The sequence below is a fragment of the Pantherophis guttatus genome, chromosome 1 (assembly GCF_059756535.1).
Source record: "Pantherophis guttatus breed Tessera chromosome 1, ASM5975653v1, whole genome shotgun sequence".
Lineage (NCBI taxonomy): Eukaryota > Metazoa > Chordata > Lepidosauria > Squamata > Colubridae > Pantherophis > Pantherophis guttatus.
The window spans coordinates 59,104,241-59,128,135 of NC_142063.1; the positions used below are offsets into that span (position 1 = coordinate 59,104,241).

A 23,895-nucleotide genomic window follows, 5' to 3' on the forward strand; every position below is an offset into this window, starting at 1 on the left:
AAATTAAATATATGGGTTAACTTATCAATATTCTAATACCTTCTAAAATTAAAGAATGATAGGATGTAATTAATTAGCTTGATTTCTATCTTGCCTTAAACTATTCAATTCTTGGCAGCTTACAAATACAATTAAAACCCAGTACAATGAATGAACAATAAAAACCCCCAATACTATCAATCCCTCAACTCAAGTAATTGGTACAAAGCTTTCCAGAAAAATGATGTAAATTTAACACTAGAATCTGAAACAATAAATCTACCCATATTTTTATATTGGAAGTTCTGCTCAATAAATAGTTTGGCATCTTAGTAAAAAAAATTCACAGCAGCCAAAACACAGATCAAATACTTAACACTTAAGTCAGTAATAAAATTATAAATGGCTGTTCAAATAAGGGGAGGGAGCATAAGTTCCTAACTGGCTTAGCCAAAGCAGGCTTGGGAAGATAGCAAATGTGGCAGGAAGGTTTGTTTTAAATACTGGAATACTTAAGGTAAATCAAAAGCCAGGTGTGTTCATCAAATTGGGCTATAAAACTAATGCAGATGTTTTAACCTCCCCCACCCTTTCACCTACCCAATGCTGCACATAACTGGAAACCTTTGGAATTGTCAGGCTAGAGTAGAGTCCACTTCAGTGAGATCCAACTGAATGCCATTGGAAGGAATTATATAAATCCAAAGCAGGGAGATTAAAAGCATATTGTTTTCCAGGTTAACATGCAATCCAGAACATTTCTGGCATGTTTAGTATGGGCTGCTGGGTTTTCAGGAAAAAAATGAAATATTTTTAAATGGAGCACAAGAATGCAGGATGTCAGAAAATATCTTGCTCGTGAATCTCATAAATACAAGGAACAAGTCAAAAGCTGGATAGCATCATTATGTACTCAAATTTCCTAGAACCAGTGTCAAAGTTACTTAAATATTAATGATTCTCCTTTATATAGATCAAATTATCAGGTTTAGTCAAAGTACATGTTTTTTGGAGGTTTCCAAAACATCAAACATAAAAAAAATTGGGTAATAATCCTAACAGAGTTAGGGAGTGGTCCTTTATTTTTTTCTTCACAAAGTAAGTTGTGATCAAGAAACTTTCTAAAAAGCCAACTCTTGGTAAGGATCTCAACTCCTAGAATGACCGTAGTAGTACAATCTTAGAAATGTGGCAATAGGTTAGTGTCCTCATTTCTAAATAGATCAACAAAGTGAGAATATTTCATTGGTACTATAAGAGGACTGACCTAAAAGGTATGGTGATGGGGCCTTAATGCCTGCTACAATTGACACGTTGGTGATATAAACAGCAGCTGCTTGATTTCAGTGAATATGAGGATCATGTGTAGGTAGCCATTCCATCCATGATGATGAGGTGGAAACAAGTTCAAGATTTCCAGATGGTCATTTATGATGAGCTGAAGAGAAGTAGTACATTCAGGGATGGAACTAGATCAGAGAAGACTTAAATCGATGGTTTTAACATGAATTATATGTTCTATTGTTTGAATCGATAAGGTAATTGCTATCCAGTAACTATTATCAATAAAGGAAATAGAATCACATTGCACTTGATTCTAATAGTGCAAAACTAAATGTTTCACTCAGGTTGGAAGTGCAAAATACACGTTGTTTCTTGATATTAGATATCTGGAGTTCTGGATGGCTTTTTTTGAATTCCTGAAGCTTGTTTTTTTATTTCCCAAATCTTCAAACATGGAAAAATTAACAATCCCAATGGCAATATGTCCCTTAATTTCAGAGGTGCAGGGTTTCACAGCTAAGTCAGAGGATAGGCAATTGCTAAGTGACCTGAGGTAGCTCCATAAAGGTATCTGTATTAGTTCACTATGAATGACATGGGAATTCTTATTGATTCCAATTGTGAGATGCATCTAGTAGAGCATGAGTGTCAAACTCGCCGCGTCACATTGCTGTCATGTGATGTTTTGCAATGTTTTTCCCATTTGTGGAGCTGGGGTGGGCGTGGCCTGCCTGTGACGCATCAAGCCCATGGGCTGCTAGTTTGACACCCCTGTAGTAGAGGAAATGGATGTTGAAAAGATTTAAACATCTTCTCTTTCGATTTCCCTGAGTGTCTCAGTTCTTTCAGCTTTCTCTGTATGGACAACTTAAAGGATCTGTTTCAATGTTATATGATTATACAGCATTGAAACAGATACGGGGTGCCGCAAGGGTCGGTCCTCTCGCCGCTCCTGTTCAACATTTATGTGAAGCCGCTGGGTGAGATCATCCGTGGTTTTGGGGTGCGATGCCATCTGTACGCTGATGACACTCAGCTGTACATTTCCACCCCAGACCACCCCAATGATGCCCTCGAAGTGATGTCCCAGTGTCTGGAGGCCGTGCGGGTCTGGATGGGGAGGAACAGGCTTCGGCTCAACCCTTCCAAGACCGAGTGGCTGTGGATGCCGGCGTCCCGGTATAGCCAGCTGGTGCCATCGCTGGCTATTGGGGGCGAGTCACTGACCCCCACAGAGGGGGCTCGCAACTTGGGCGTCCTCCTGGACACACGGCTGTCTTTAGAAGAGCATATGACGGCCGTGGCCAGGGGGGCTTTTTATCAGGTTCGCCTGATACGCCAGTTGCGCCCCTTTCTGGATCGGGACTCCTTGTGCACAGTCACTCATGCCTTGGTTACGTCACGCCTGGACTACTGTAACGCTCTCTACATGGGGCTCCCCCTGAGGAGCACCCGGAGGCTCCAGCTGGTGCAGAATGCGGCTGCGCGGGTGATTATGGGAGCGACGTGGCGCTCCCACGTAACACCTCTCCTGCGCGAGCTGCATTGGCTCCCGGTGGTCTTCCGGGTGCGCTTTAAGGTGTTGGTTCTCATCTTTAAAGCGCTCCATGGCTTAGGGCCAGGGTATTTGCGAGACCGCCTGCTGCTACCGATAACCTCCCACCGGCCAATACGCTCTCACAGAGAGGGCCTCCTCGGGGTGCCGTCGGTCAGGCAATGTCGGCTGGCGGCCCCCAGGGGGCGAGCCTTCTCTGTGGGGGCACCCGCCCTGTGGAATGAGCTGCCTCCTGGAATACGATTGATCCCGGACCTCCGGACCTTCCGTAAAGCCCTGAAGACGTTTTTATTTCATCAAGCCGGCCTAGCCTAAATGGTTTTTAATTGGGATTTTAAATTTTATGGATTTGGGGTTTTAAATTTGGGTAGCCAATGATTTAATTCTTTTAATTATCTTAACTTTTGCATTTGTATGTTTTTTAATCTTGGCTGTTCACCGCCCTGAGTCCCTTCCGGGAGAAGGGCGGTATACAAATTAAATTAATAAATAAATAAATAAATAAATACTTTAAGTTGTCCAGTGCCCCTTGCAAACTAGTTTATCTTGGAATTCATTAGTCAAACCTTCCTAAAATTGATCTACTAAGGCCAAGTCATTTTAGCTATGATCCTTAGCATACAATTACATTTCCAGTATATATTCTTCCATGCTCTGCTCTTACCTTAGTGCATTTAGCAATCTCCTACTCCGGCACTAGCTTTTCCAGCAGAGTCATCAAAGGCAACTCTAAATCTCTATGTAAAATTGTTGCACAGTAGTTATCCATTGTGAAATCACTATTGTCTATGACAGCAACTGCCCACTTGGCAGCTGTTCAAAAGAACTAGAATAAAGGCCAATCAAGGACATTCCATGGGAAAGTCAGCTGGTCTCCCAAAAATCAGAACTTGCAGTGGCTTGAACTAATCTTGAGTTCCATTAAATTTGCCCAATAAAGATTGTGGAGAGTGATGGGCACAAAACTTTAACCATGTGATAGAACTAGAGAAGTGGGAGAGGATGTGGAAAACGAACATGAAACTAACAATTGCGACGGCATACAAGGAAAACCAGATGAAAATGTTTTATAGATGGCACCTTCCACCGTCTGGAATTGCGAAAATGTTCCCTACCAACTCCCCGAAATGTTGAAAGTGCAAGACTGGCTACGGAACATACTATCACCAATGGTGGACTTGTACGATGGCACAAAAATTCTGGAAGAAAATCAAAATTTGGATAGTAGAAATAATTCAGAACCCAATAGAGGGAAAACCGGAACAATTTCTGTTAGGAATCTCAATAGACAATTATACTAAAGAAATACAGTACCTTATATTGCATATATTGACTGCAGCACGTATTGTATACGCACAATATTGGAAGAAGGAAACACTACCAATGGAAGAGGATTTAATTAAAAAAATTCTAAAATGTGCAGAATTAGATAAATTAACTAAAGAAATTAAGGGGAAAGAAGAATCAAAGTATTATAAGGTTTGGAGTAGATGGTATGAATGGTTGAAACATAAGGAAATAAGTTAAATGAATGAAGAAAGGAGGGGGAAATGTGTATGATCTTTTGTTAGTAAAGAAGAAATGATATAAAGTAGAAAATGAACGTCAAATAAGTATATACTTAAATATTTGTAAATATTGATGTATAGAAAGAGCAGACCACTGTGTATAGCTGAAAGAAAAGTGATATTTTTCTTTTTTGTGTTACTTTTTGTTGTATGTATATGTTTGATTTTTAATGTGTTTTTAATGTGTTTAAAATAAAAAACTTTTTAAAAATTAAAAAAAAAAGAAGATTGTGGAGAGTGAAGCAATATGGGTTGATGATCAGAAACAACAGTAGATACAAGTAGTCCTCGATTTAACAGCTGTTCATTTAGTGATCCTTCGAAGTTACAATGCCACTGAAAAAAGGGATTTATGTCACACTTAAGACCATTGTACCATTCCCATGATCAAAATTCAGATGCTTGGCAACTGACTCATATTTACGATGGTTCCAGTGTCCCAGGGTCATGTGATCGCCTTTTGAGATCTTCTGACAAGAAAAGTCAATGGGAAAGCCAAATTCACTAACAACTATATTACTAATTTAACAACTGCAGTGATTACTTAATAACTGTGGCAAGAAAGATCATAAAATGGGCCAAAACTCACTTAACAAATGTCTTACTTAGCAACAGAAATTTTGAGCTCAATTGTGTCGTAAGTCCTAAGTTGAAGACTACCTGTACAACCTTGGTGGGTCCAGCTAGTTTCAACACATGGCATATTTGCAAAATTATCTGAATAATGACACTTTTCAAGCTGCTGATCTGGACATTCATCTGTTGCTATGCTGAAATAAGGTATTGGCAACCTGTTCGGCTGTGATCTCAGTATGCCAGTTGCCATGGCCTAGGTGAAGAACATGAAACTAGGTAAACTTCATTGTAAAGGGAGTAAAGTATTTTTGAAATTATTATTGGGTTCGGTAGAAACTTCCTTCTTTTTAAATTTATAGATTGTTATGTCTCCTATACATTTTATATCAATGCTAACAATATTGGCTGCTTCTCCTCACTCTATCAAGTTTCTGTTATACCTACTATATCTATATTCTTTTTTAAATAAAACCAATCACCTCTAATAAAAGCTTCAGTGAGAATAACTATAGCTTTTGCCTAAACATAAAATTGAAATAAACAGGTAATATAGTTATTGGGGCACAAAATCCCAATAAATATTTTTGTTGAATAACTCACATTATTATTTCATTATTTCTTTTTAGCACCAGGTTTTTCAAATGAAAGAGCATGTTCTCAAATTTTATTGGACTCTTTCCATGCTCACACCAATATATTGAACATGGCATCAGTGGATATGCTACCATACGTAAATTTTATGCTTCCTAAATTACCAATAAAATGTTTCCTCTTTATATAAAATTAAAGTATTTCTTCTTATTAGACTATTATGGCAGCACTTAAAATTTAGCATTATATGTTTCAAGCACTCTGCTTTATCACATAAGCACATGCAAATACAAGTGCAGATACCACAAACACTCAGAGAGAAGTGGAGATAAAGAAAAATATATATTTTTGTTCTGTTTTCCAAACTAGCTGATACATTTTCTTTGTTTCTTCAGATAAATCATAATTAAGACTTATCAGAATGCTTAATTCAAGCTTAATGACATACTAGTTAATTGAAAATAAAAACAAGTGATTGATTCCTTCCTTGCAATTTTCCACTGTAGACAAAATAGGAAAAGCAATGGTCCTAAGGAGTTTATCCTATATAGTTAAAACTCACTCTGTAGGGAGAAGTAACATTATGCTGGTCAGCTTTCAAATGTTAACCTATATAATCACTATTAAGTATATACAATACATGTATATACAGTTGAAGAAAAACTATCATTTATGACACACCTTATAATATCATGGTCAAAATTATTATTCGAAAATGAATACAACTCCATAACAGGGGTGTCCAACTCCCATCATCACAGCGTCGTCATGTGACATATCAGGACTTTTTTCCCCTTCACTAAACTGGGTGGGGGCAGGGCCAGCACATGAGGCATCTGGCTTGCAGGCCACAAGTTTGATACCCCTGCGCTAGGAGAGGCCTTCCTAGCAACCTGATCATTTAAAAAAAAAAAAAAACCTAAATAATTTTGTCTATATTTAGAAATGCAGTTTTAAAGGTAAGCTCATCCATTTTAATATCATCTCGCATGACTCAAAGAGCAAGGTGAGAAACATTTCCCAAATTCTCCTAACATCCATTTAAACCACATTTTACAAAACTCTGCAGAATCTAGTTCCAATTTTGATAACAGAATGTAGGTGGAGAACCAAGCAAAACCCTTTTTTGTCTAAGAAGACAATCAGGTAAAAATTGGCTTGTAACTATTGTATACAAACATCTTTTGAATTTAGGAAAGGAACTTTTAACTCATTTAATATATGTTTATTCCTGTTTCGATTAGCAAGTGAACTTTTTTACATACAGTTAAGCAGTTGTAATATATATAAAAATTTCATTAAAAAGTGTAAAACACAATGACATAGAAGTAATGGTTCAACACTGTAGCTTGAATATTTGGCTTCTTGTAACTCAATGTAAGCATCATGATAGAGCTATATTCAGTTAGCTCTTTCTAATACCAGATGTGAGTGAAATTGTATTTATATTCAAGTTAATGCCTTAAATTTTAAAGAAATTACTTTCACAATAAAACAATAACCAGGCAGAAAAATAAATAACCCCAGTTAATTCTCTAGACAAAAATATATCATCAGAATACTACTCTTATAACAAAAAAGGTTACATTTCTTTCACTCAAAAAAGTACTACCTATTTAATAAACAGGAAAAAAAAAAACATAACAGGGCTATTTTCTTTCTCATAATCATGCAAAACAATCCATTTCAAAGCTATAATTCAACACAGAATTAAGCATACTTAAGTTAATTGTTTCAAGTTTTAAAGACATGAAATATCCAACCAATTTTACAAATTTATCTCAGAGTAAACCCCACTGAACTCAATAGGACTTATTCTGAGTAACTATGTACTGCATACTATTGTATCAGACCAGGATTAATGTTTCTCAGCCTCAGCAGTTTTAAAATTAGACTAAGACCTAAATTATATAAATATGCATAACTCGTCTCATTTTCCCAGAACATTAGTTGTGCTTAGTTGTCCATGTTAAAATAAAATATAAATAGAATAAGAGTTTATTTCACCTTCACATGGTGTCTTTCTCATGCAGACCTCAGATTTCCATATTTGTATCCCTTTAAAGGATTTGATATGCAGGGAAAAAAGAAAGGATGGTAAACATTTCAATTCAGAGATCAGTTTGGCTGCCACATTCCATGTATTATCACTATGCAAACCCCATACCTTTCACTGATGTGTTGGGAGGTGGTCCTTCCATACGCAGGTTCCATGGAGGATCCCCTTGATTAGCAAAGTCCCTCATCTTCAAATAGCTAATTGTTAATCGGATGATAGATGCCTTGTCAAGCTGGCTGGTAATGGCAGCAGGGAGCGGCAACAATTTGGCCAACTCATAGAATTCAAAATTTTCTTTTCCTCTTCGAGAACGAGCAGCATCTCGGGATTTTTCCTTTCTCAAGGCTTGTAAACTGGGGGAAGAAAGAGAGCAAGATATTCATTAGTACTGTATTTTCTGACAGAGCCACTGTTCTTCAGAATTCCTACAAATATACCCCACAAGTACTATTTAAATATAAATACATAAGCTATAGCCATATATGTCCCAAAGGTGCTTTTTCAAAAGGCAACTAGACACCACCTATCTCCTGTTTACAACACAGTCCTTCCAGCACTTCCAAGAACCACTCATTTGCACTATTCAGGTGACCCCGAGGACACAGATAAAACTCCAAGTGGTTTCAACAACTCTCAGAAAGAGTGCTAATGACCAGATGATTGCAAGGAAGATAAACCCTTCCATTCTCCACCATTCAGTCAGAACTGAAGAAGCTTTCTGGATGAGAAGCGAAACGTCTTCAAGGAAAAACAAAGGAAGTCCAGGTTCCTTTTGAGAAAGCACTTTTGGGGCAACCATGACCTGGATGACTGAGAATCTCCATAGGGGTGTGTGTGTGTGTGTGTGTGTGTGTGTGTGTGTGTGTGTGATATAGATAGATAGATAGATAGATAGATAGATAGATAGATAGATAGAGATAGAGATATATAGAGATATAGAGATAGATATAGAGATATAGATATAGATATAGATATATAAGATATATGAAAGTTTCATGTATAATGAGCATCATTAGTAATCCATTTATTCTTATATGAGCCGTGCTAGACTAAACCCCGCAGAGCAACTTTCTGAAGTGTCTACATAAAAAGATTCATGTAGCAATACAAAATATGCAGGATTGGACCAGGGCTTTACCAATTGGATCTGTAACCCATCCAGAAGAAATTTCAATTAATGTGGTATCCCAGATCTGTGACTGGACTAAATATTTTGCCCTGAATGGGCTGGAGTTTCACTGAAACAACAAATGCAAAGCTTGGAAATATTGCTGGACTATCATTACGGTTTCAGTAGCTGAGATCACTTTTAGCAGTTTTGGCTGGCCTGTCAAGAATTACAATCTGAATGGTTCAACCCGAGTGGTTCATTCATACAGTCTAAGACTAGAGCAGCCAGACTATGTCATGAACACCAATTACGAACAGCACCTCACTGGGGTTAAAATGGTTGAAAACCCATTTCTATTCCAAAGCTTGTGTTCTATGACTGGAAACTGAAATGGTGTAGGGACATGAGAGGAGCAACCTTCTTGATCTCATGTCCTTGTTATGTAAGGCTGTCTACCAAAAGGCTGTGCTAGAGTCAATACTGGCTTTATGTTGGAAGTGGGAAACTGGATTTTCAGTCAATTTATGATCACAATTGAGCCCAAAATGTGTGTTGTTAAGTGAGAAATTCGTTAAGTGAGTTTTGCCCCATTTTAGGACTTTTCTTGCTGTGTTTGTAAATGTTGTTTAATTAGTAACACAGTTATGGAGTGAATCTGGTTTCCCCACTGACTTTGCTTGTCAGAATGTCACAAAAGGCGATCACATGACTCCAGGACACTGCAACCATCGTAAATGTGAGTCAACTGTCAAGCATCTGAATATAAATCACATGACCATAGAGATGCTATAACAGTCACAAGTGTGAAAAACAGTCATAAGTCACTTTTTTCAGTGATTGTTGTTAGTTAGTTCTATGTTTCTCACAGTAGCCAATGGAAGGCCCACAAGGAAGACTCTAAGCAACACTTATTAACTTCAGCAACTGGTGTTAGAAACCTATTGCCTCCATTACTGGAAGTAACATGTAATCATTATAATTAATAATTCCATAGTCCATGAATTAATGTCATCACCTTTTAAAATTCTTCCAAATAATAAAATAACAAATTACAAATGCTAAATATACTTTTTATGAAGAAAGATTTTCTTTATCTGTACTATATCATACATAGGTTTATATATTCTACCTGCTTTCTCTTAATACTTTTTTCCTTTCTGTGTTTCCCAGTTCTACAGTATCATTTTTGAGGTGTGGCAACCTGAACTGTAAGCAATGTTCTTAATGTAGTTGCACAAGAGATTTTCATTGAGCTCTCTCATCATCCTGCCCAAATCCCATTTTAGGAGAATAGTCATGTTAGTGACATGGAATTGTGGCAAAGAATCATAACCTTTACTTTATGTCTTTTAATACAATTTGCTAGTCAGAAAAGGTACAAGATTTTTTCTGATTTTCTGGGAAGACCCCTTTCTGATTAATCATAACTAGCCCAGATCCCATATCAGTATATTTGAATTTAGAAATTTCCTGTGTTATGTCTGTCACTTTGTGATACTTTAAATTTGTTACCACTGAACTGTTATCATTTTAATTCAAGTTTAAACAGATTACATCATCATCTCTTTTAATAGTTCCTCTTGGACCGAGTCGTGCCTGTGCAGCCTCTGACCCGTCGCCGAGTTTACCTGGCTCCTTGGTTCTCCGAGGAGCTGAGGGAGATGAAGTGCCGGGAAAGACACCTAGAGAGCAGTTGGAGATCTAGTCGCTCCGAATCTGACCGAACACTGGTAAGGTCTCATATTAAGACCTACCTAGTGGCGATAAAAGTGGCAAAATGTAACTATTTTTCCGCTCTTATCGCATCGGCAGATAACCGCCCGGCTGCCCTGTTTAGGGTGACCCGCTCCCTCCTCCATCTGGGAGCGCGGGAGGATCCCTTGCAGGGTCATGCTGAGGATTTTGTCCAGCATCTGCATGATAAAATCACTCAGATTCAGGAAGGCTTGGTCTCTGACTGGGTAGGTACAGACGGGATGATGGGTGCCAGTCTTGAGACTGCCATTTGGGAGGAGTTCGACCCTGTTGCTCCCGAGGACGTGGACAGGATACTGGGGCGGCTGAACGCGACCACATGTTTATTGGACCCGTGTCCCTCCTGGTTGGTGCTGGCCTCCCGGGAGGTTACGCAAGGCTGGCTCCAGGGAATTATCAACATTTCCTTGAGTGAGGGTGTCTTGCCATCCGCCTTGAAAGAGGCGGTGGTGAGGCCCCTCCTCAAGAAGCCTGCTCTGGATCCGACTGTTTTGGATAACTACCATCCGGTCTCCAACCTTCCCTTCTTGGCGAAGGTTGTTGAGAGTGTGGTGGCGCAACAGCTTCCTGGGTACCTGGATGAAGCTGTCTATCTGGATCTGCTCCAGTCCGGCTTCAGGCCTGGGCACAGCACGGAAACGGCATTGGTCGCATTGGTGGATGATCTCTGGAGGGCTCGGGATAGGGGTTGCTCCTCTATCCTGGTCCTGTTAGATCTCTCAGCGGCTTTTGATACCATCGACCATGGTATCCTGCTGTGCCGGTTGGAGGAGTTGGGAGTGGGGGGCACCATTTTGCAGTGGTTCTCCTCCTATCTCTCTGACCAGTTGCAGTCGGTGTTGGCAGGGGGGCAGAGGTCGACCCCGAGGCACCTTGTTTGTGGGGTGCCGCAGGGGTCGGTCCTCTCGCCCCTTCTGTTCAACATTTATGTGAAGCCGCTGGATGAGATCATCTGTGGCTTTGGGGTGGAGTTCCATCAGTATGCTGATGATACTCAGCTGTACATCTCCACCTCAGACCATCCCAATGATGCCCTTGAAGTGATGTCCCGGTGCCTGGAGCCGTGTGGATCTGGATGGGGAGTAGCAGGCTTCGACTCAACCCTTCCAAGACGGAGTGGCTGTGGCTTCTGGCGTCCCGATATAGCCAGCTGGTGCCATCGCTGGCTATTGGGGGTGAGTTATTGGCCCCCATGGACAGGGCTCGCAACTTGGGCACCCTCCTGGATGCACGGCTTTCTTTAGAAGAGCATATGACGGCCGTGGCCAGGGGGGCTTTTTATCAGGTTCGCCTGATTCGCCAGTTGCGTCCCTTTCTGGATCGGGACTCCTTACGCACAGTCACTCAGGCACTCGTCACTTCCCGCCTGAACTACTGCAATGCTCTCTACATGGGGCTCCCCTTGAGGAGCACCTGGAGGCTCCAACTGGTGCGGAATGCGGCCACGCAGATGATTATGGGAGCGAGGGGCGCTCCCATGTGACACCTCTCCTGCGTGAGTGGCATTGGCTTCCAGTGGTCTTCCAGGTGCGCTTCAAGGTGTTTGAAGTGCCTTTAAAGCGCTCCATGGCATAGGACCTGGGTATTTGCGGGACCGCCTTCTGCCGCCGATAGCCTCCCACTGACCAGTACGCTCCCACAGAGAGGGACTCCTCAGGGTGCCGTCAGCCAGGCAATGTCAGCTGGTGACCCCCAGGGGGAGGGCCTCCTCTGTGGCAGCTCCTGCCCTCTGGAACGATTTGCCCCCGGAGATACGTAGAATATCGGATCTCCGGGTCTTTCGCCGTGCCCTAAAAACTTTTCTTTTCCATCAAGCAGGGCTGGCGTGAACCCCCCCTTTTTTTTAGCTTTTTAAATTGACTATGGGTTTTAGTTTGAATATTTTAAATTTTGGGTCAAAGTCATATAATTCTTTTAAAAATTTTAAATTTTGTATTGGTATGTGTTTTAGTTCTGGCTGTGCACCGCCCTGAGTCCACTTGGAGAAGGGTGGGATATAAATTGAATAAAATAAATAATTGAATAAAATAATAAAACAGTCATCTGCACTACTTTAAGTAGGAAATATGTATAGCTTACTTGGTGCATGTTAGACTGGACTCTCATTTTATAGGTAGTTTAGTTTTAACCATGTCTGAAGGAAGAGCCATTGAATTTAACAGGTTTTATTCCCAAGTATTCCATAGCCTTTACATTTTCCCAGTCCAGTCTTCAGCAAGTTACAGTTATGCCAAAATGACAATGGCAACGTCATTGCATATGTGCCATGCTTACCTGCCTGCATCCTAACATCTGATGCAAACGAGTATGTCATGACATTTGCTCCCCTGCAAATGATTATGTTCCCATATATAAGCAAACCAATTTTAACTCAATTTCACCCTTTAGGAAACTCATTTTTTAAAAGCAGACTCTTGCATATCATTACAGCTGCTATGCTCGTTACAAGTGTTATGCTACAATTTTCGCATTACAACAATCGGGCTAACACTGCCTTTTTAATATTCTATTTAATGCTTTATTTCAGTCTGCTTCTTGTTCTTCACTTCAGAAAACATTCAACATTTCTTTACTTTTATTCTGGAAATGAGAAGTATCACCCTACCTCATTACACACATTTTACCAAAAGTCTTTTGTAGTGGCAGCACTGTACTTGTAATAAATAGTGATTGGCTTGGAGGACTATAACCATAAAATAAGGCCCTAGAGGCTGAAAGGTTGTTCAGACTATGATATAATGGCATAAGGCAGGTGGAATGACACAGCTTGTACATTAATCTACTATCCATTTGCATTAGCTACTATTAGCAGGCATAGAAAGCTGATGACAGCAGCCAGACCCACTACTTCTCCTTGTCCTCTAACTTTCAGGTAACAGAATTGTATGAGTACCCCCACGGTGTGTGTTTTCTTTTACAGCACTAACCATCTTGGCCTTGGCTGCTTCCCAATCTTTTGCATAGAGGAACACACAGAAACAGAGAAATTGAATCAAAAAAAGGAAAAAAATCAGGAAAGGGATATGTGGGTTGCTCACTTCTCTCTGGTTATTTCCAAAGTAGTGGGACTTGGCTCAAAGAAATGTTTAGTGTCAGACAGTTTATGGAATGTGACACATCCAAAGACCACAGTATTTTCTTTATCAAAGTGCTTCACATTACTCTGAAGACTTGTCCAAAAGTTTTGCAAGACATAAGTGTTGCACGGTATCCTCTTTTGCTAAGTAAAATTCCCAGGTAAGACATAAGAAGCAAGGAGATACTGCTTTTTTTTTTTAAAAAAAAAGGGGGGGGGTATCCTGAACTGCAAATCAGCTTCAGAGGGTACTCTGTATTAATCTTCATCAAGGCAAAAGTTACATTTGAAGATTTGCACAAAGCTATTGTTTGTCATTAAAGTTACTCCTACAAGCAGAACATCTGAGCTTCTATATTGGTAATGTAGCATTAAAAACCAGATGCCTATTTTACTGAGAGAACAGGAAATATGAACCATATACCACCACCATCACAGGTCTGTAGGAAGATTCTGCATCTGTCTTCCGCTTAAAAAAGGAAAAAGAAAAAAAAAACCCCACAACTGACAGGAGTGATGCCTGACACTTTCTGAAACTGCTGGTTCTTCAAAGTTATAAAGAAATCTAATGCCATGTTCTCTCTCCCTCTCTTCTATCGATCTATTGATCTATCTATCTATCTATCTATCTATCTATCTATCTATCTATCTATCTATCTATCTATCCATCCATCCATCCATCCATCCAGAGTTTATAAGACTTCATACCACTTACTAATATTGACATTCCTCTAGATTTCTGACTGGGAAAAAGATTTGGATACAAGTGATCAAATATTGATGAAATATTTCTCTTTAATAAAAATGACTTTTCGTCATAAGAAAATAAATCCTGTTTCTTGTAAAGAAGGAAGTCAAAACCTTTAATAATTCTTCTACAAAGAAAGAACAAATAAGATCTGAGGAGAAACCGAAGATAGATAGATAATAGATAGACAGATAGACATAGATAGATAGATAGATAGATAGATAGATAGATAGATAGATAGATGATAGATAGATAGATAGATAGATAGATAGATAGATAGATAGATAGATAGATAGATAGACAGACGATAGATTTGTTTGCTTAGAAGAATCTAGCACTGCAGAGCTGTACTAGTTATCAATTAATGTGGAATGCAGACTGAAAGAAGGTCTATATTAAAAATTCAGCCATTAAAAATTCATCAAAGATTTCATCATTTTAACTTGCATTCCTTTGAACACCTGCTTACTTGTCAGACTCCGGTCAGAGTTAACAGTAGAATCTATGGTTGCTACAGAATCTGTACCACTTTTGACATGAACTGCATGACAACATTTGCGGGTTAGCAGTTTAAAGCAACAAGAAATAAAATAAAATCTGACAAACTATGTATGTTGCTCTACCAAACTTTTCAGGGTAGTTATTGGACGAACCGGAATGTGGCCTATGCCTCAGTAAATTTTTTGAATGGATATGAATGAAATATTTTTTTCCATACTATATCACTTTTGACAAAATGCAAAATTTAGGCAAATACGTAAATAAATAGCAAATGCTGTTATTTATAGCAGAGCATAATTTTTTTAAACCTGCCCAAGAAAAATGCCTTAATGTGCAAATAAAGCTGTCTAGAATACATGCTAGAAGTTAAACTTGGAACCTTCAAGTTCAAGGTAAAAACGCTGCTGCTTAACTAATGCACTACTCATAGCTGTCATCATTAATTTATGTTAGCCTCTGTAAACATCAAGAGTATAATAGGCCAATTTCACAACTAAATATAGATGCACATTTTGTCCTTATATAAATGGCAGATTGCTGCTGTAGATCATCACTGCAACACGTCAGTAGAGATGCACTGTTTGATGCTCTGATGATCACACAATATATAAAACCAGTTGTAATGGTTGTTTGGAAGCAAAGTGTAACACAGCAGCAAAATTTCATTTGTTCCACAAACTCAGGATATATTAAGCTTGGCTGACAAAAACTGTTTGATGTGCTAAATCAGTTTGACCTTCATTTTTTACTTTATATTTCCTATTTGACACATTAAATACAAAACCGGATACCATTACATCTATGAAGAATAAAAACTGTGTCAAATATGTACACATAGCAAGAAGATTTTGCAAATCTTTAAAGTTTATATTTGAGATGTTAATACTCAAAGGAATGTTGAGTTTTTTCTGGAGAAAAAAGAAACATGACAGATGTTAGCAATACACTATATTCTTATTTGTATACAGACTTTTTTGCATTACTCTATTCTTGGTTCAAGCATCACTTAAATAAATTGTTATCAACTGTATCACAAATAATAATTGTTCATCTAGAATACAAATAGTACTATATCTTTTTCTCTGCTCCCTCAACCATTCAGTTGGCTATGATATAATGGCATTCATTCAGCTTAAAAACAGCAGAGAACTGTCTGCTCCCTCTAGTAAAACTACCTAGTTAAGTAGAACTTTTATCTCGGGGCAAATTGTACATTTCACACCTTAAATTTCTATTTACAAAATCAGCTAATCACTTCACAATTGAACTTCTCAGAACAAAAAGTTATCAATTAAAGTGGTTGAAACTCCTGCAAATTATCATTTAAGAATGAAGTAATTGCTTTCATCAGGGCAGAAATGCCCGCCAGAACAGAAATGTCACTTTAGATTAGTGTTCTCACTCCTGAAGCAATGGATGACACAGCTGATATAAGACTAAATGCCAAGACCAATCAATTGCTTTTGTGGCTCTGTTCTGAGCTGCTGTAAAAGGGGCCATTTTCTAGGATCTACTCTCCATTATAGTAAATGCTATCTCCTTGGTAACATAATTTCATTTCTCATAAATTCTGCCTGAGACATTGTCATAACAATGGATGTTTGTTAAAAAGAATGCTGTTGGTTTAACGCAAAGAATTAAGTGTGAACGGCTGTCAAAGTACTACAGTTTATTTGTTCTTAAACATAAATTGAAGTCTTCTCCATTAAAAAGAATACTCATGTGGAAATGAGCATTCTGAACAAGGGTAATATATTGTCTTTGAAGGTGCTGTATAGCTGATTTAGAGCGGAGACTTCTTTTTTACATATACTTGCTTTGTTTCCGTTAGGCACCCTGGTCGTTTACATAGATTTGTCAGTGTAAAAATAGAATAGATAAATACTTCACTTACTTTCCCAGCAGTGTAGTTTGCAAATGTGAAATTACTGAAGAAAAAAAAACAGCCTCATTATCATATGACATGTTATTTGTTAGCAACCTCATCTGTGTATAAACACTTCTTTTGAACTGAGATTTCTCTACAAAGTATCTGCAATTTGTATTGTTCATCTTAAAAAAAAAATTAAGAATTTTACTTATGGACTCCAATTAAAAATATATCAAAAAATCTAATTTGGTGGAACAGCAGTAATTTTTATGTGATTCCTGTTTTGGCTGAGTTTCCAAAAAAAACCCAACCACAGAGCAGATTTTATTTCAGAATTTTTTAAAAAATAACCCTTTTTATTCTATCTAAAAAAAGACACCATTATATATTATAACACTATTATTACCCAAACAGTTAACACAACTGAGAATGTAATTTCCTACCAAGTACTGTCTGTTCAATCCCAAAATGCTGCTTCCAAGAGGTCATGTTAGGTATAGATGATCCAATATGTTCCCTGGGGATATTTATGTGCAAAGGATTAAAGGATTATTTAATGACTAGTTGTTTAGTGACTGTTGAAAGTTACATCGAACCCTTCCCAACAGTTATCTACAATCCAGTTCCAGAGTTCCAATGGTAGCACCCTGTCCCTGTAGTCACATGATCACATTTCAGATGCTTGGCAAGAGGCTCACTTTTACAGCCAACGGCTTCATTCCAGTCATGTGTCCATGATTTGTGACATGTTTTTGCTGTCCAGCACAAAAGCCAACAGGAATGAATGGATTTGCTTTATGACCATGGTGTTAGCTTAATAATTGGAGCAAAAAAACGTGAGTTGGTCACATAGGTGCCGTGATTTATAACGGTCATGAAAATTAATGAATTAATTAATGAATTTTCCAGATGCCATTATGATAATAAATTGAGGACTATCTCTATTTCCATGGCACCTATTAGATTACCCAGCCATATGACTTTTTACTTGCCTTTTTAAACCTTAATTTATAAAGAGATGGGAGATCATGTTGCAAAGTAATGTACTGGTTCTCATGCTATTATTTCCAAGAATGACTCTGGTCCCACAATTTTTGTAAGACAGACACCCATAATTATTGATTTTACATTTCCTTAGAAAAATCTAAGTCAGTGTATGAAAGCCCAAGTCAACTATAAAAAAGAATACTGTAGAATTTTGTTCGGTGTATACTCCCTTAATAAGTAGGCTCCCCATGTCAATAATTTCTACTACATGCCTCTAGCTGTTGTTTATGTATTTATTATCCTGAAATTTGGAAGTGCTCAACTCTAAAATTAGTCTGGGTAGCTTATATCAAGTAAGAATATTTTTTTTAAAAAGTCAAGAAAAGTTACAAGAAAATCCTGTACATCTAAACTTACTCCCTCTAACAAAAGATCAACTACAGGGCTCCTCAAACATTCTACATACGTGAGAAGAGACAGATTTTTAAGGCTTTCTGAAACATTATTCAGGTGAGGAGGACATAAATCTCTGGAGTGAAGGAAAAGGACCCATGCTTTCTGACTCTCAATGATGCAATGTTTGATTAAACCAGTGGTTCCCAATCTTTTTTTGGCCATGCCCCACCTAAGCATGTCTAAAATCCTGATTCCCACCCCCTTGACATATAATTTTTACTATTCAAAAAGTGAACTCCTACTCACGCGGACGAAGCCTAAAAGGCCATTAATTTGGTTTAAACAAGGTTCCAATTGCCCCCATTAAAAATCAAATTGCCCCTCTGTGGAGCGTGGGCCCCACATTGGGAACCACTGGATTAAACTGATCAAAACATACCAATTATGCCTAACCTTAGTGGATAAGCAAAAAAGAAGGGCAGTTTATATTTTGGAAAGGCATTTGTTCTCAAAACTTCCTATTGTAGATACCAACCCCAAAAGAGAATGACCCTGAATAAGTGGCTTCTCATATAAATAGCTTGTGGGAAAACAGTTAAAAATTACAGTATTCCCCTGGATTCTTACTACATAGAAATTATCTTCAAATACTATATAATTGCTATAACATAACAAGCCAAGTATCTAGCATGTTATCTATCATTTATCTATATTCCTTTCCTAATTTATCTGGATGGCATTTTGTAGTTATATGTGCTTAAAACAAGTATGTAAAGTTCTACTTGTGATAATTATAGTTTTTTTAAAAAGAAAGATGTATAGATATGATGTTTAAGGGAATATGACATAGTTATATAAGAATAGATTGATCTCTAAAATTTAAGCATCTTTTCACATTAATTGATACCCTAAGTCTAGAATTAATTTCTTATCCTTGATTTTCTCTTCCCCAAGCTAAATAAAACTACTAGTATTTCATCAGGAAACCAAGCATGAAAGGGGAGCCAATCTCTGATCTCTATGCTATTCAGGAAAACAGTATTAGTTGCTGAAGTTTAAATGTTTGAAGTACATGCAAGCATTTTATTAATGTTTTGACTTTTCATTGCTGTCAAAGCACCATCCTAATAAACACTAGAAATCTATAAATGATAAAACTCAGCCTCTCTCCTGAGTTTTAAAAATATTAACATATGCAGGAATATGATGGCTTTCTATTTACTGTAAACATAATGCATAATTATAATACATAATACGGTAGCAAAACAATAGCAACAGCACTTAGACTTATATACCATCTCATAGTGCTATACAGCACTCTTTAGTAGATTTACATATTGCCCCCAACAATCTGGATTCACATTTTACCAACCTTGGAAAAATGTAAGTCTTTGTCAACCTTGAGCCCCATGATGATTGAACTCCAGGCTCTGGCAGAGTTTTCCTGCAACACTGCATTCTAACCACTGTGCCATCAGGGTTCCTAAGCATATTATTTATATTCTCTCCAAGCGTATAAATACAAATCCTAAACTTTCTTAATTTAAACCAATCCATAATTCTCCAAATTTATCAGTACTTCAGTTTGTTCCAGTCCTTGCTTAATGACAGTAATTGAGAGCTGCAATGTGGTTGTAAAGCATAACCTCAGATGACTGTAGCAACTCGAGATTGGAGAAGGTGGATAGATTATATTCAAAATAAATATCGGAATAAGAAATTGCAGATAGGTTATGAATGATTATATAGATATTTAGTGTGTCTTTAAGTAATAAAGCTAGGCTGGTAATTAGGGAATTGAAGAAACAAGAGATGTGAAATGTCATAATTGTTTAGATTAGGATTGATTATGATTGTTGAAGTTTATACCCTGTAATTTGTTCTGGGAAGGGGAGGGGGGAGGGGGGAGGTTGAGGTAGGGAAGGGGGGGGGGAAATATGTAAACTTTTTGTAAAACTTTTCAATAAAAATTAAAAAAAAAGATGACTGTAGCAACTTACAGTCCTAGCTGACATCATTAGGCAGCTCTTGCAAGATTATTAAGCAACTATCATGAGATCATTGTTTACAACCTCCTGCCAGCTTCAACTTTGATTTTGTCATAAAGGTCACAAATGGCGATCACAGGATCGTAGGGAAGCTGCAACAAACGCAACCACAAGGAGTGGTTGTAATCACATTGTTCAGTACCATTGCAACTTTGAACCCTCACTGAATGAATGCTCGTTAAGCAAGGACTACTTATATCTGATTAGATACGTTCTCTTTTTGCACTTCTTCAAAATGTTTAAGTTCCTAAATCATTTTTTAAAAAATTAAAAGATGTCATACATACTTGGAAAATCATAACATCCTGAAAAGCCTAAAATCTAATGATGGAAGAAGCACTAAAGATCAGTACATAGTAAGAGTTATGACTAGCACCTACTTTGAGCAATTGTTCAAGAATTATATTTGTCCTTTTAATAACTCAGACAAGAACTATAACTAAAAATTTATAAAGTATATATTTGTCAGGTGAGCTGGACGTACCTCACCATTATATGTTACTAGCAATATCATATAATGCTTGGACGCTGGAAGGGATTTTATACGCTCTGAAACATATACCAAATTCAATATATTCAAAAAGTCAGCACCGTAGCCCATTAATCCTGATAAAACATGTTTTATACTTGTGAATTATATTTATATACTATTTAATGTTGCTAATCTTGCACAAAACAGAGTATGTATAGATTGTTATGAATAATTGAAGTCACTGATGGTATTTGTTTACTATGTTAGTTGAAGGCGGAATCACAATTTAATGGCTACTATACAGTACTAGTTTGTTTCCAATTTGGGATTTCATATATTTCCCATGATTTAAGAGTACTTTCCTACAAAAACTCAAACCTAGTTTATTCCTGAAATATGATGAGATGAGAACCTCACAGAAATTTGGTTCCAGTTCTTGTTAGATTGAACTCAGTTGTATGAATCCCAGGCCTTCAGTTAAGATGATAGTTGAAATCTTCGGTTTTGATTCTGTTTTCTAGTCAGCTGTATTCTTTTTTTCTGATATGTGAAAATTTTCTTTTTAATTTTTTAAATTGTAAACTGCCCAGATTTGCACTGGAATTGGCCTTAAAATTGAAATAATAAATAAATCATATTTCAGAATCCATATTCTTTGCCAATGGAAAAATCAATTGAAGATGTATAGATACATGATTTAAGAGACATGCTTTGAGCAATCTTAATAACAATACACATATTTCAGTCAACATTTTCTATTAATTTATTTCATACACATTTTATCACTTCAACTTACTTACATTCAGAAAATTATATCATAGTACAAGCAATTATTTTATTTATAAGACAAAAATGGAAATACAGCAAAATAAACTACTGAAAAGTTATAATTTTAGAGCTTCAATCTTAATAATAGTGAAAGTCCTTGTTTTACTTTTCTTAATTCCCTTTCCACTCAATGAATAATGCTATATTTATTAGAGAATGGAATGATATTATTCAATCACACCATTTCCAGTTTCAAATATTTTAACAGAACTTGAATATCTTTTCTAACTGTAAATCTCCTAATCATAAATGCCATATAAAATTACTATAATTAATTATTAAAATTATTATTAATCTGATGAATAATTTATAAGGCATCTGCTTCAGACATTAATATATAAGCACAGTATAAATATAGCCATATCTGATGTCATTGTATTAGCTATTTTCTACCTAATATATGTATGTATGTGGGTGTGGGTGAATATGTTTGTGTGTACACACAGAGACATACATGCTATACATACATATACTCTCCAACAATCAATATGAAGATGATTGCTAGCCTCATTCCAGAACATATTAAGAAATACGAAAGGGTTTTTTAGATGGTAGAGTAATGAAAATCTTACCAGTAAAAACAGCTGTACAATTAATATGGATATAAATGGAACATGAAATATCAGGGAGAGGATTAAGCAAAAAAGTTAAAATGTTCACTAATTGTGAAAACCACAGAGAGTTTCTTTTATTATCTTCTACAGGGTAATGTAATAATTGAAAAAAAGATAAATTTCATTTGAAAATACTCATCTGAAAATTCCTTTCTTTAAAAACGTTGTCATCATCTTGGCTGGTATATTTCTGAATGCTTTGGAATATATGCTGTCAATTTTAGTACAGAAAGGAACCTACCTTCCCAAATTGAAAGTAGGGCTATCTGATCAAAATAATACCACATATTAAGTCTAACCTTAGATTTAATGTTGACAAAACAAGCCCATAAAAATTCAAATTTGCTAAAGGTCTGTGTGTAACTAATATTACCTAAAAATCCTAGCCATGTAAGTTTGACTGTGCTTCTGCATTAGAGTTAAGAGTAGAAAAAGGAAAAGGTAAATGAAGAAAGTATCAAAAAGGCTATTACACCTGATGGGCTTCAAACAGGACAGATGAAATACAAGCTTCAGTATTCAAAATATAAAGGATACAATCTTGTGTCTGGTTAACTTCCAGGAAATGGTTCCAGAGACAATTTTATACTAACTACAGTGATTTGAGCAATTTTTAAAAATAATACCAGTCAATTTCTCCCCATTATATTTTGCTGGCAGAAAATAAAACATTTTTCTTTGAAATGATTGCCTTTGGTTTTGTTAAATCATGCAGTCTGACAACATGTGGTCACCATTTTCACATGATCTTTCTGCTTCTCTGGAGAAGAATGAATTTGCAGACTGATCCTTGATATAAATATGTAATATAGCTTCACTTAAGGCAATTTCCATTACTTCAAGAAAGGAAGGAACTGCTGTCCTGTATTATGAAGAAATCAAATTCATGCTCGAATTGACAACATATTCAACATGGGTGTTCGTATTAGAACTAATGTTAGTAACTGTTTTTGGAAATGGCAAACAGAGGCTATTTTTATGAAGTTCAGAACCAAATTTAATAGATATATTAATTCCACTTCTTTTAGTAAGCATCACAGAAATGCTCAGGGATTCACAGAAAGTAAATATAATGCAAAACTATTTTTAAAGTACCAGCAGTTTTGTAATCAAATTGTAGTGGAACAAATTAACTATTTTTTTCTGAAATAGAAATTTATATTAATTTATATTAACTGTGGGATTAAAATATGCAATTGTCCCCCTGGCCAGTGTCTCTTTTCACTTTTACCATCGGGCCAAAGTCACAGACTTATAGCCAGCCAGACAAACAGGTTTAAAAACAGCTTTTACCCATGGGCTGTCACACTCCTAAACACAATACAGCACCACAAACAGATTAATATGATGAATTTCACTAGTGCCAGTGTAGTGTGTAATATGCATATACCATGATATAAGAACATACACCAGAGTAATATACATGTTGCACAGAATATGACGTACATATGGAAACGTATGACTGGCTTTTTTCCCCCTGACTACTTGTATAAGGATTATTCTTTATATTATTCATGTTGTCGTGTATTCTTGTATGGACTGCAGTAAACCAATTTCGTTGTATACATCATGTACAATGACAATAAAGATTTTGACTTTGACAAATGATTTTTGCAGTTTAAGAAAAGGATTGAACATTGGTTTAAATATTTACTGTACTATTACCAATGTCCTCAATATCCAAACATAACCTTTATAATATAGAAAGCGCTCAGAATTTCATGTTTCAGTACTGTACTTTCTTATTCCTTGAAGTGAATATTTGTATAAATGCTTACATCATAATCACTGCAGATTGAGCCTAACAAGAGAAAATGAAATTCATACTAACATTCAAAGACTAGGTGGTGAGATTTAAACATATTTAGCTTATGTTA

The 23,895-nt window shown here is 36.9% G+C and overlaps 1 protein-coding gene across 20 annotated transcripts in view; it reads right to left on the reverse strand.

Moving 5' to 3' along the window:
• NPAS3 (neuronal PAS domain protein 3) overlaps positions 1 to 23,895 on the reverse strand; it is a 741,221-nt gene that overhangs the window by 475,646 nt on the left and 241,680 nt on the right. For 10 of the 20 annotated variants that reach the window (XM_034417994.3, XM_034417992.3, XM_060687436.2 and 7 more), the window contains 2 exons: positions 7,721 to 7,965; positions 7,561 to 7,611 (listed from right to left, as the gene is read on the reverse strand). In XM_034417994.3, the coding sequence (XP_034273885.1) occupies positions 7,561 to 7,611; positions 7,721 to 7,965 (296 nt within the window). The remainder of the gene's footprint in view (positions 1 to 7,560; positions 7,612 to 7,720; positions 7,966 to 23,895) is intronic. The other 10 variants (XM_034417996.3, XM_034417993.3, XM_087874868.1 and 7 more) reach the window with 1 other exon arrangement.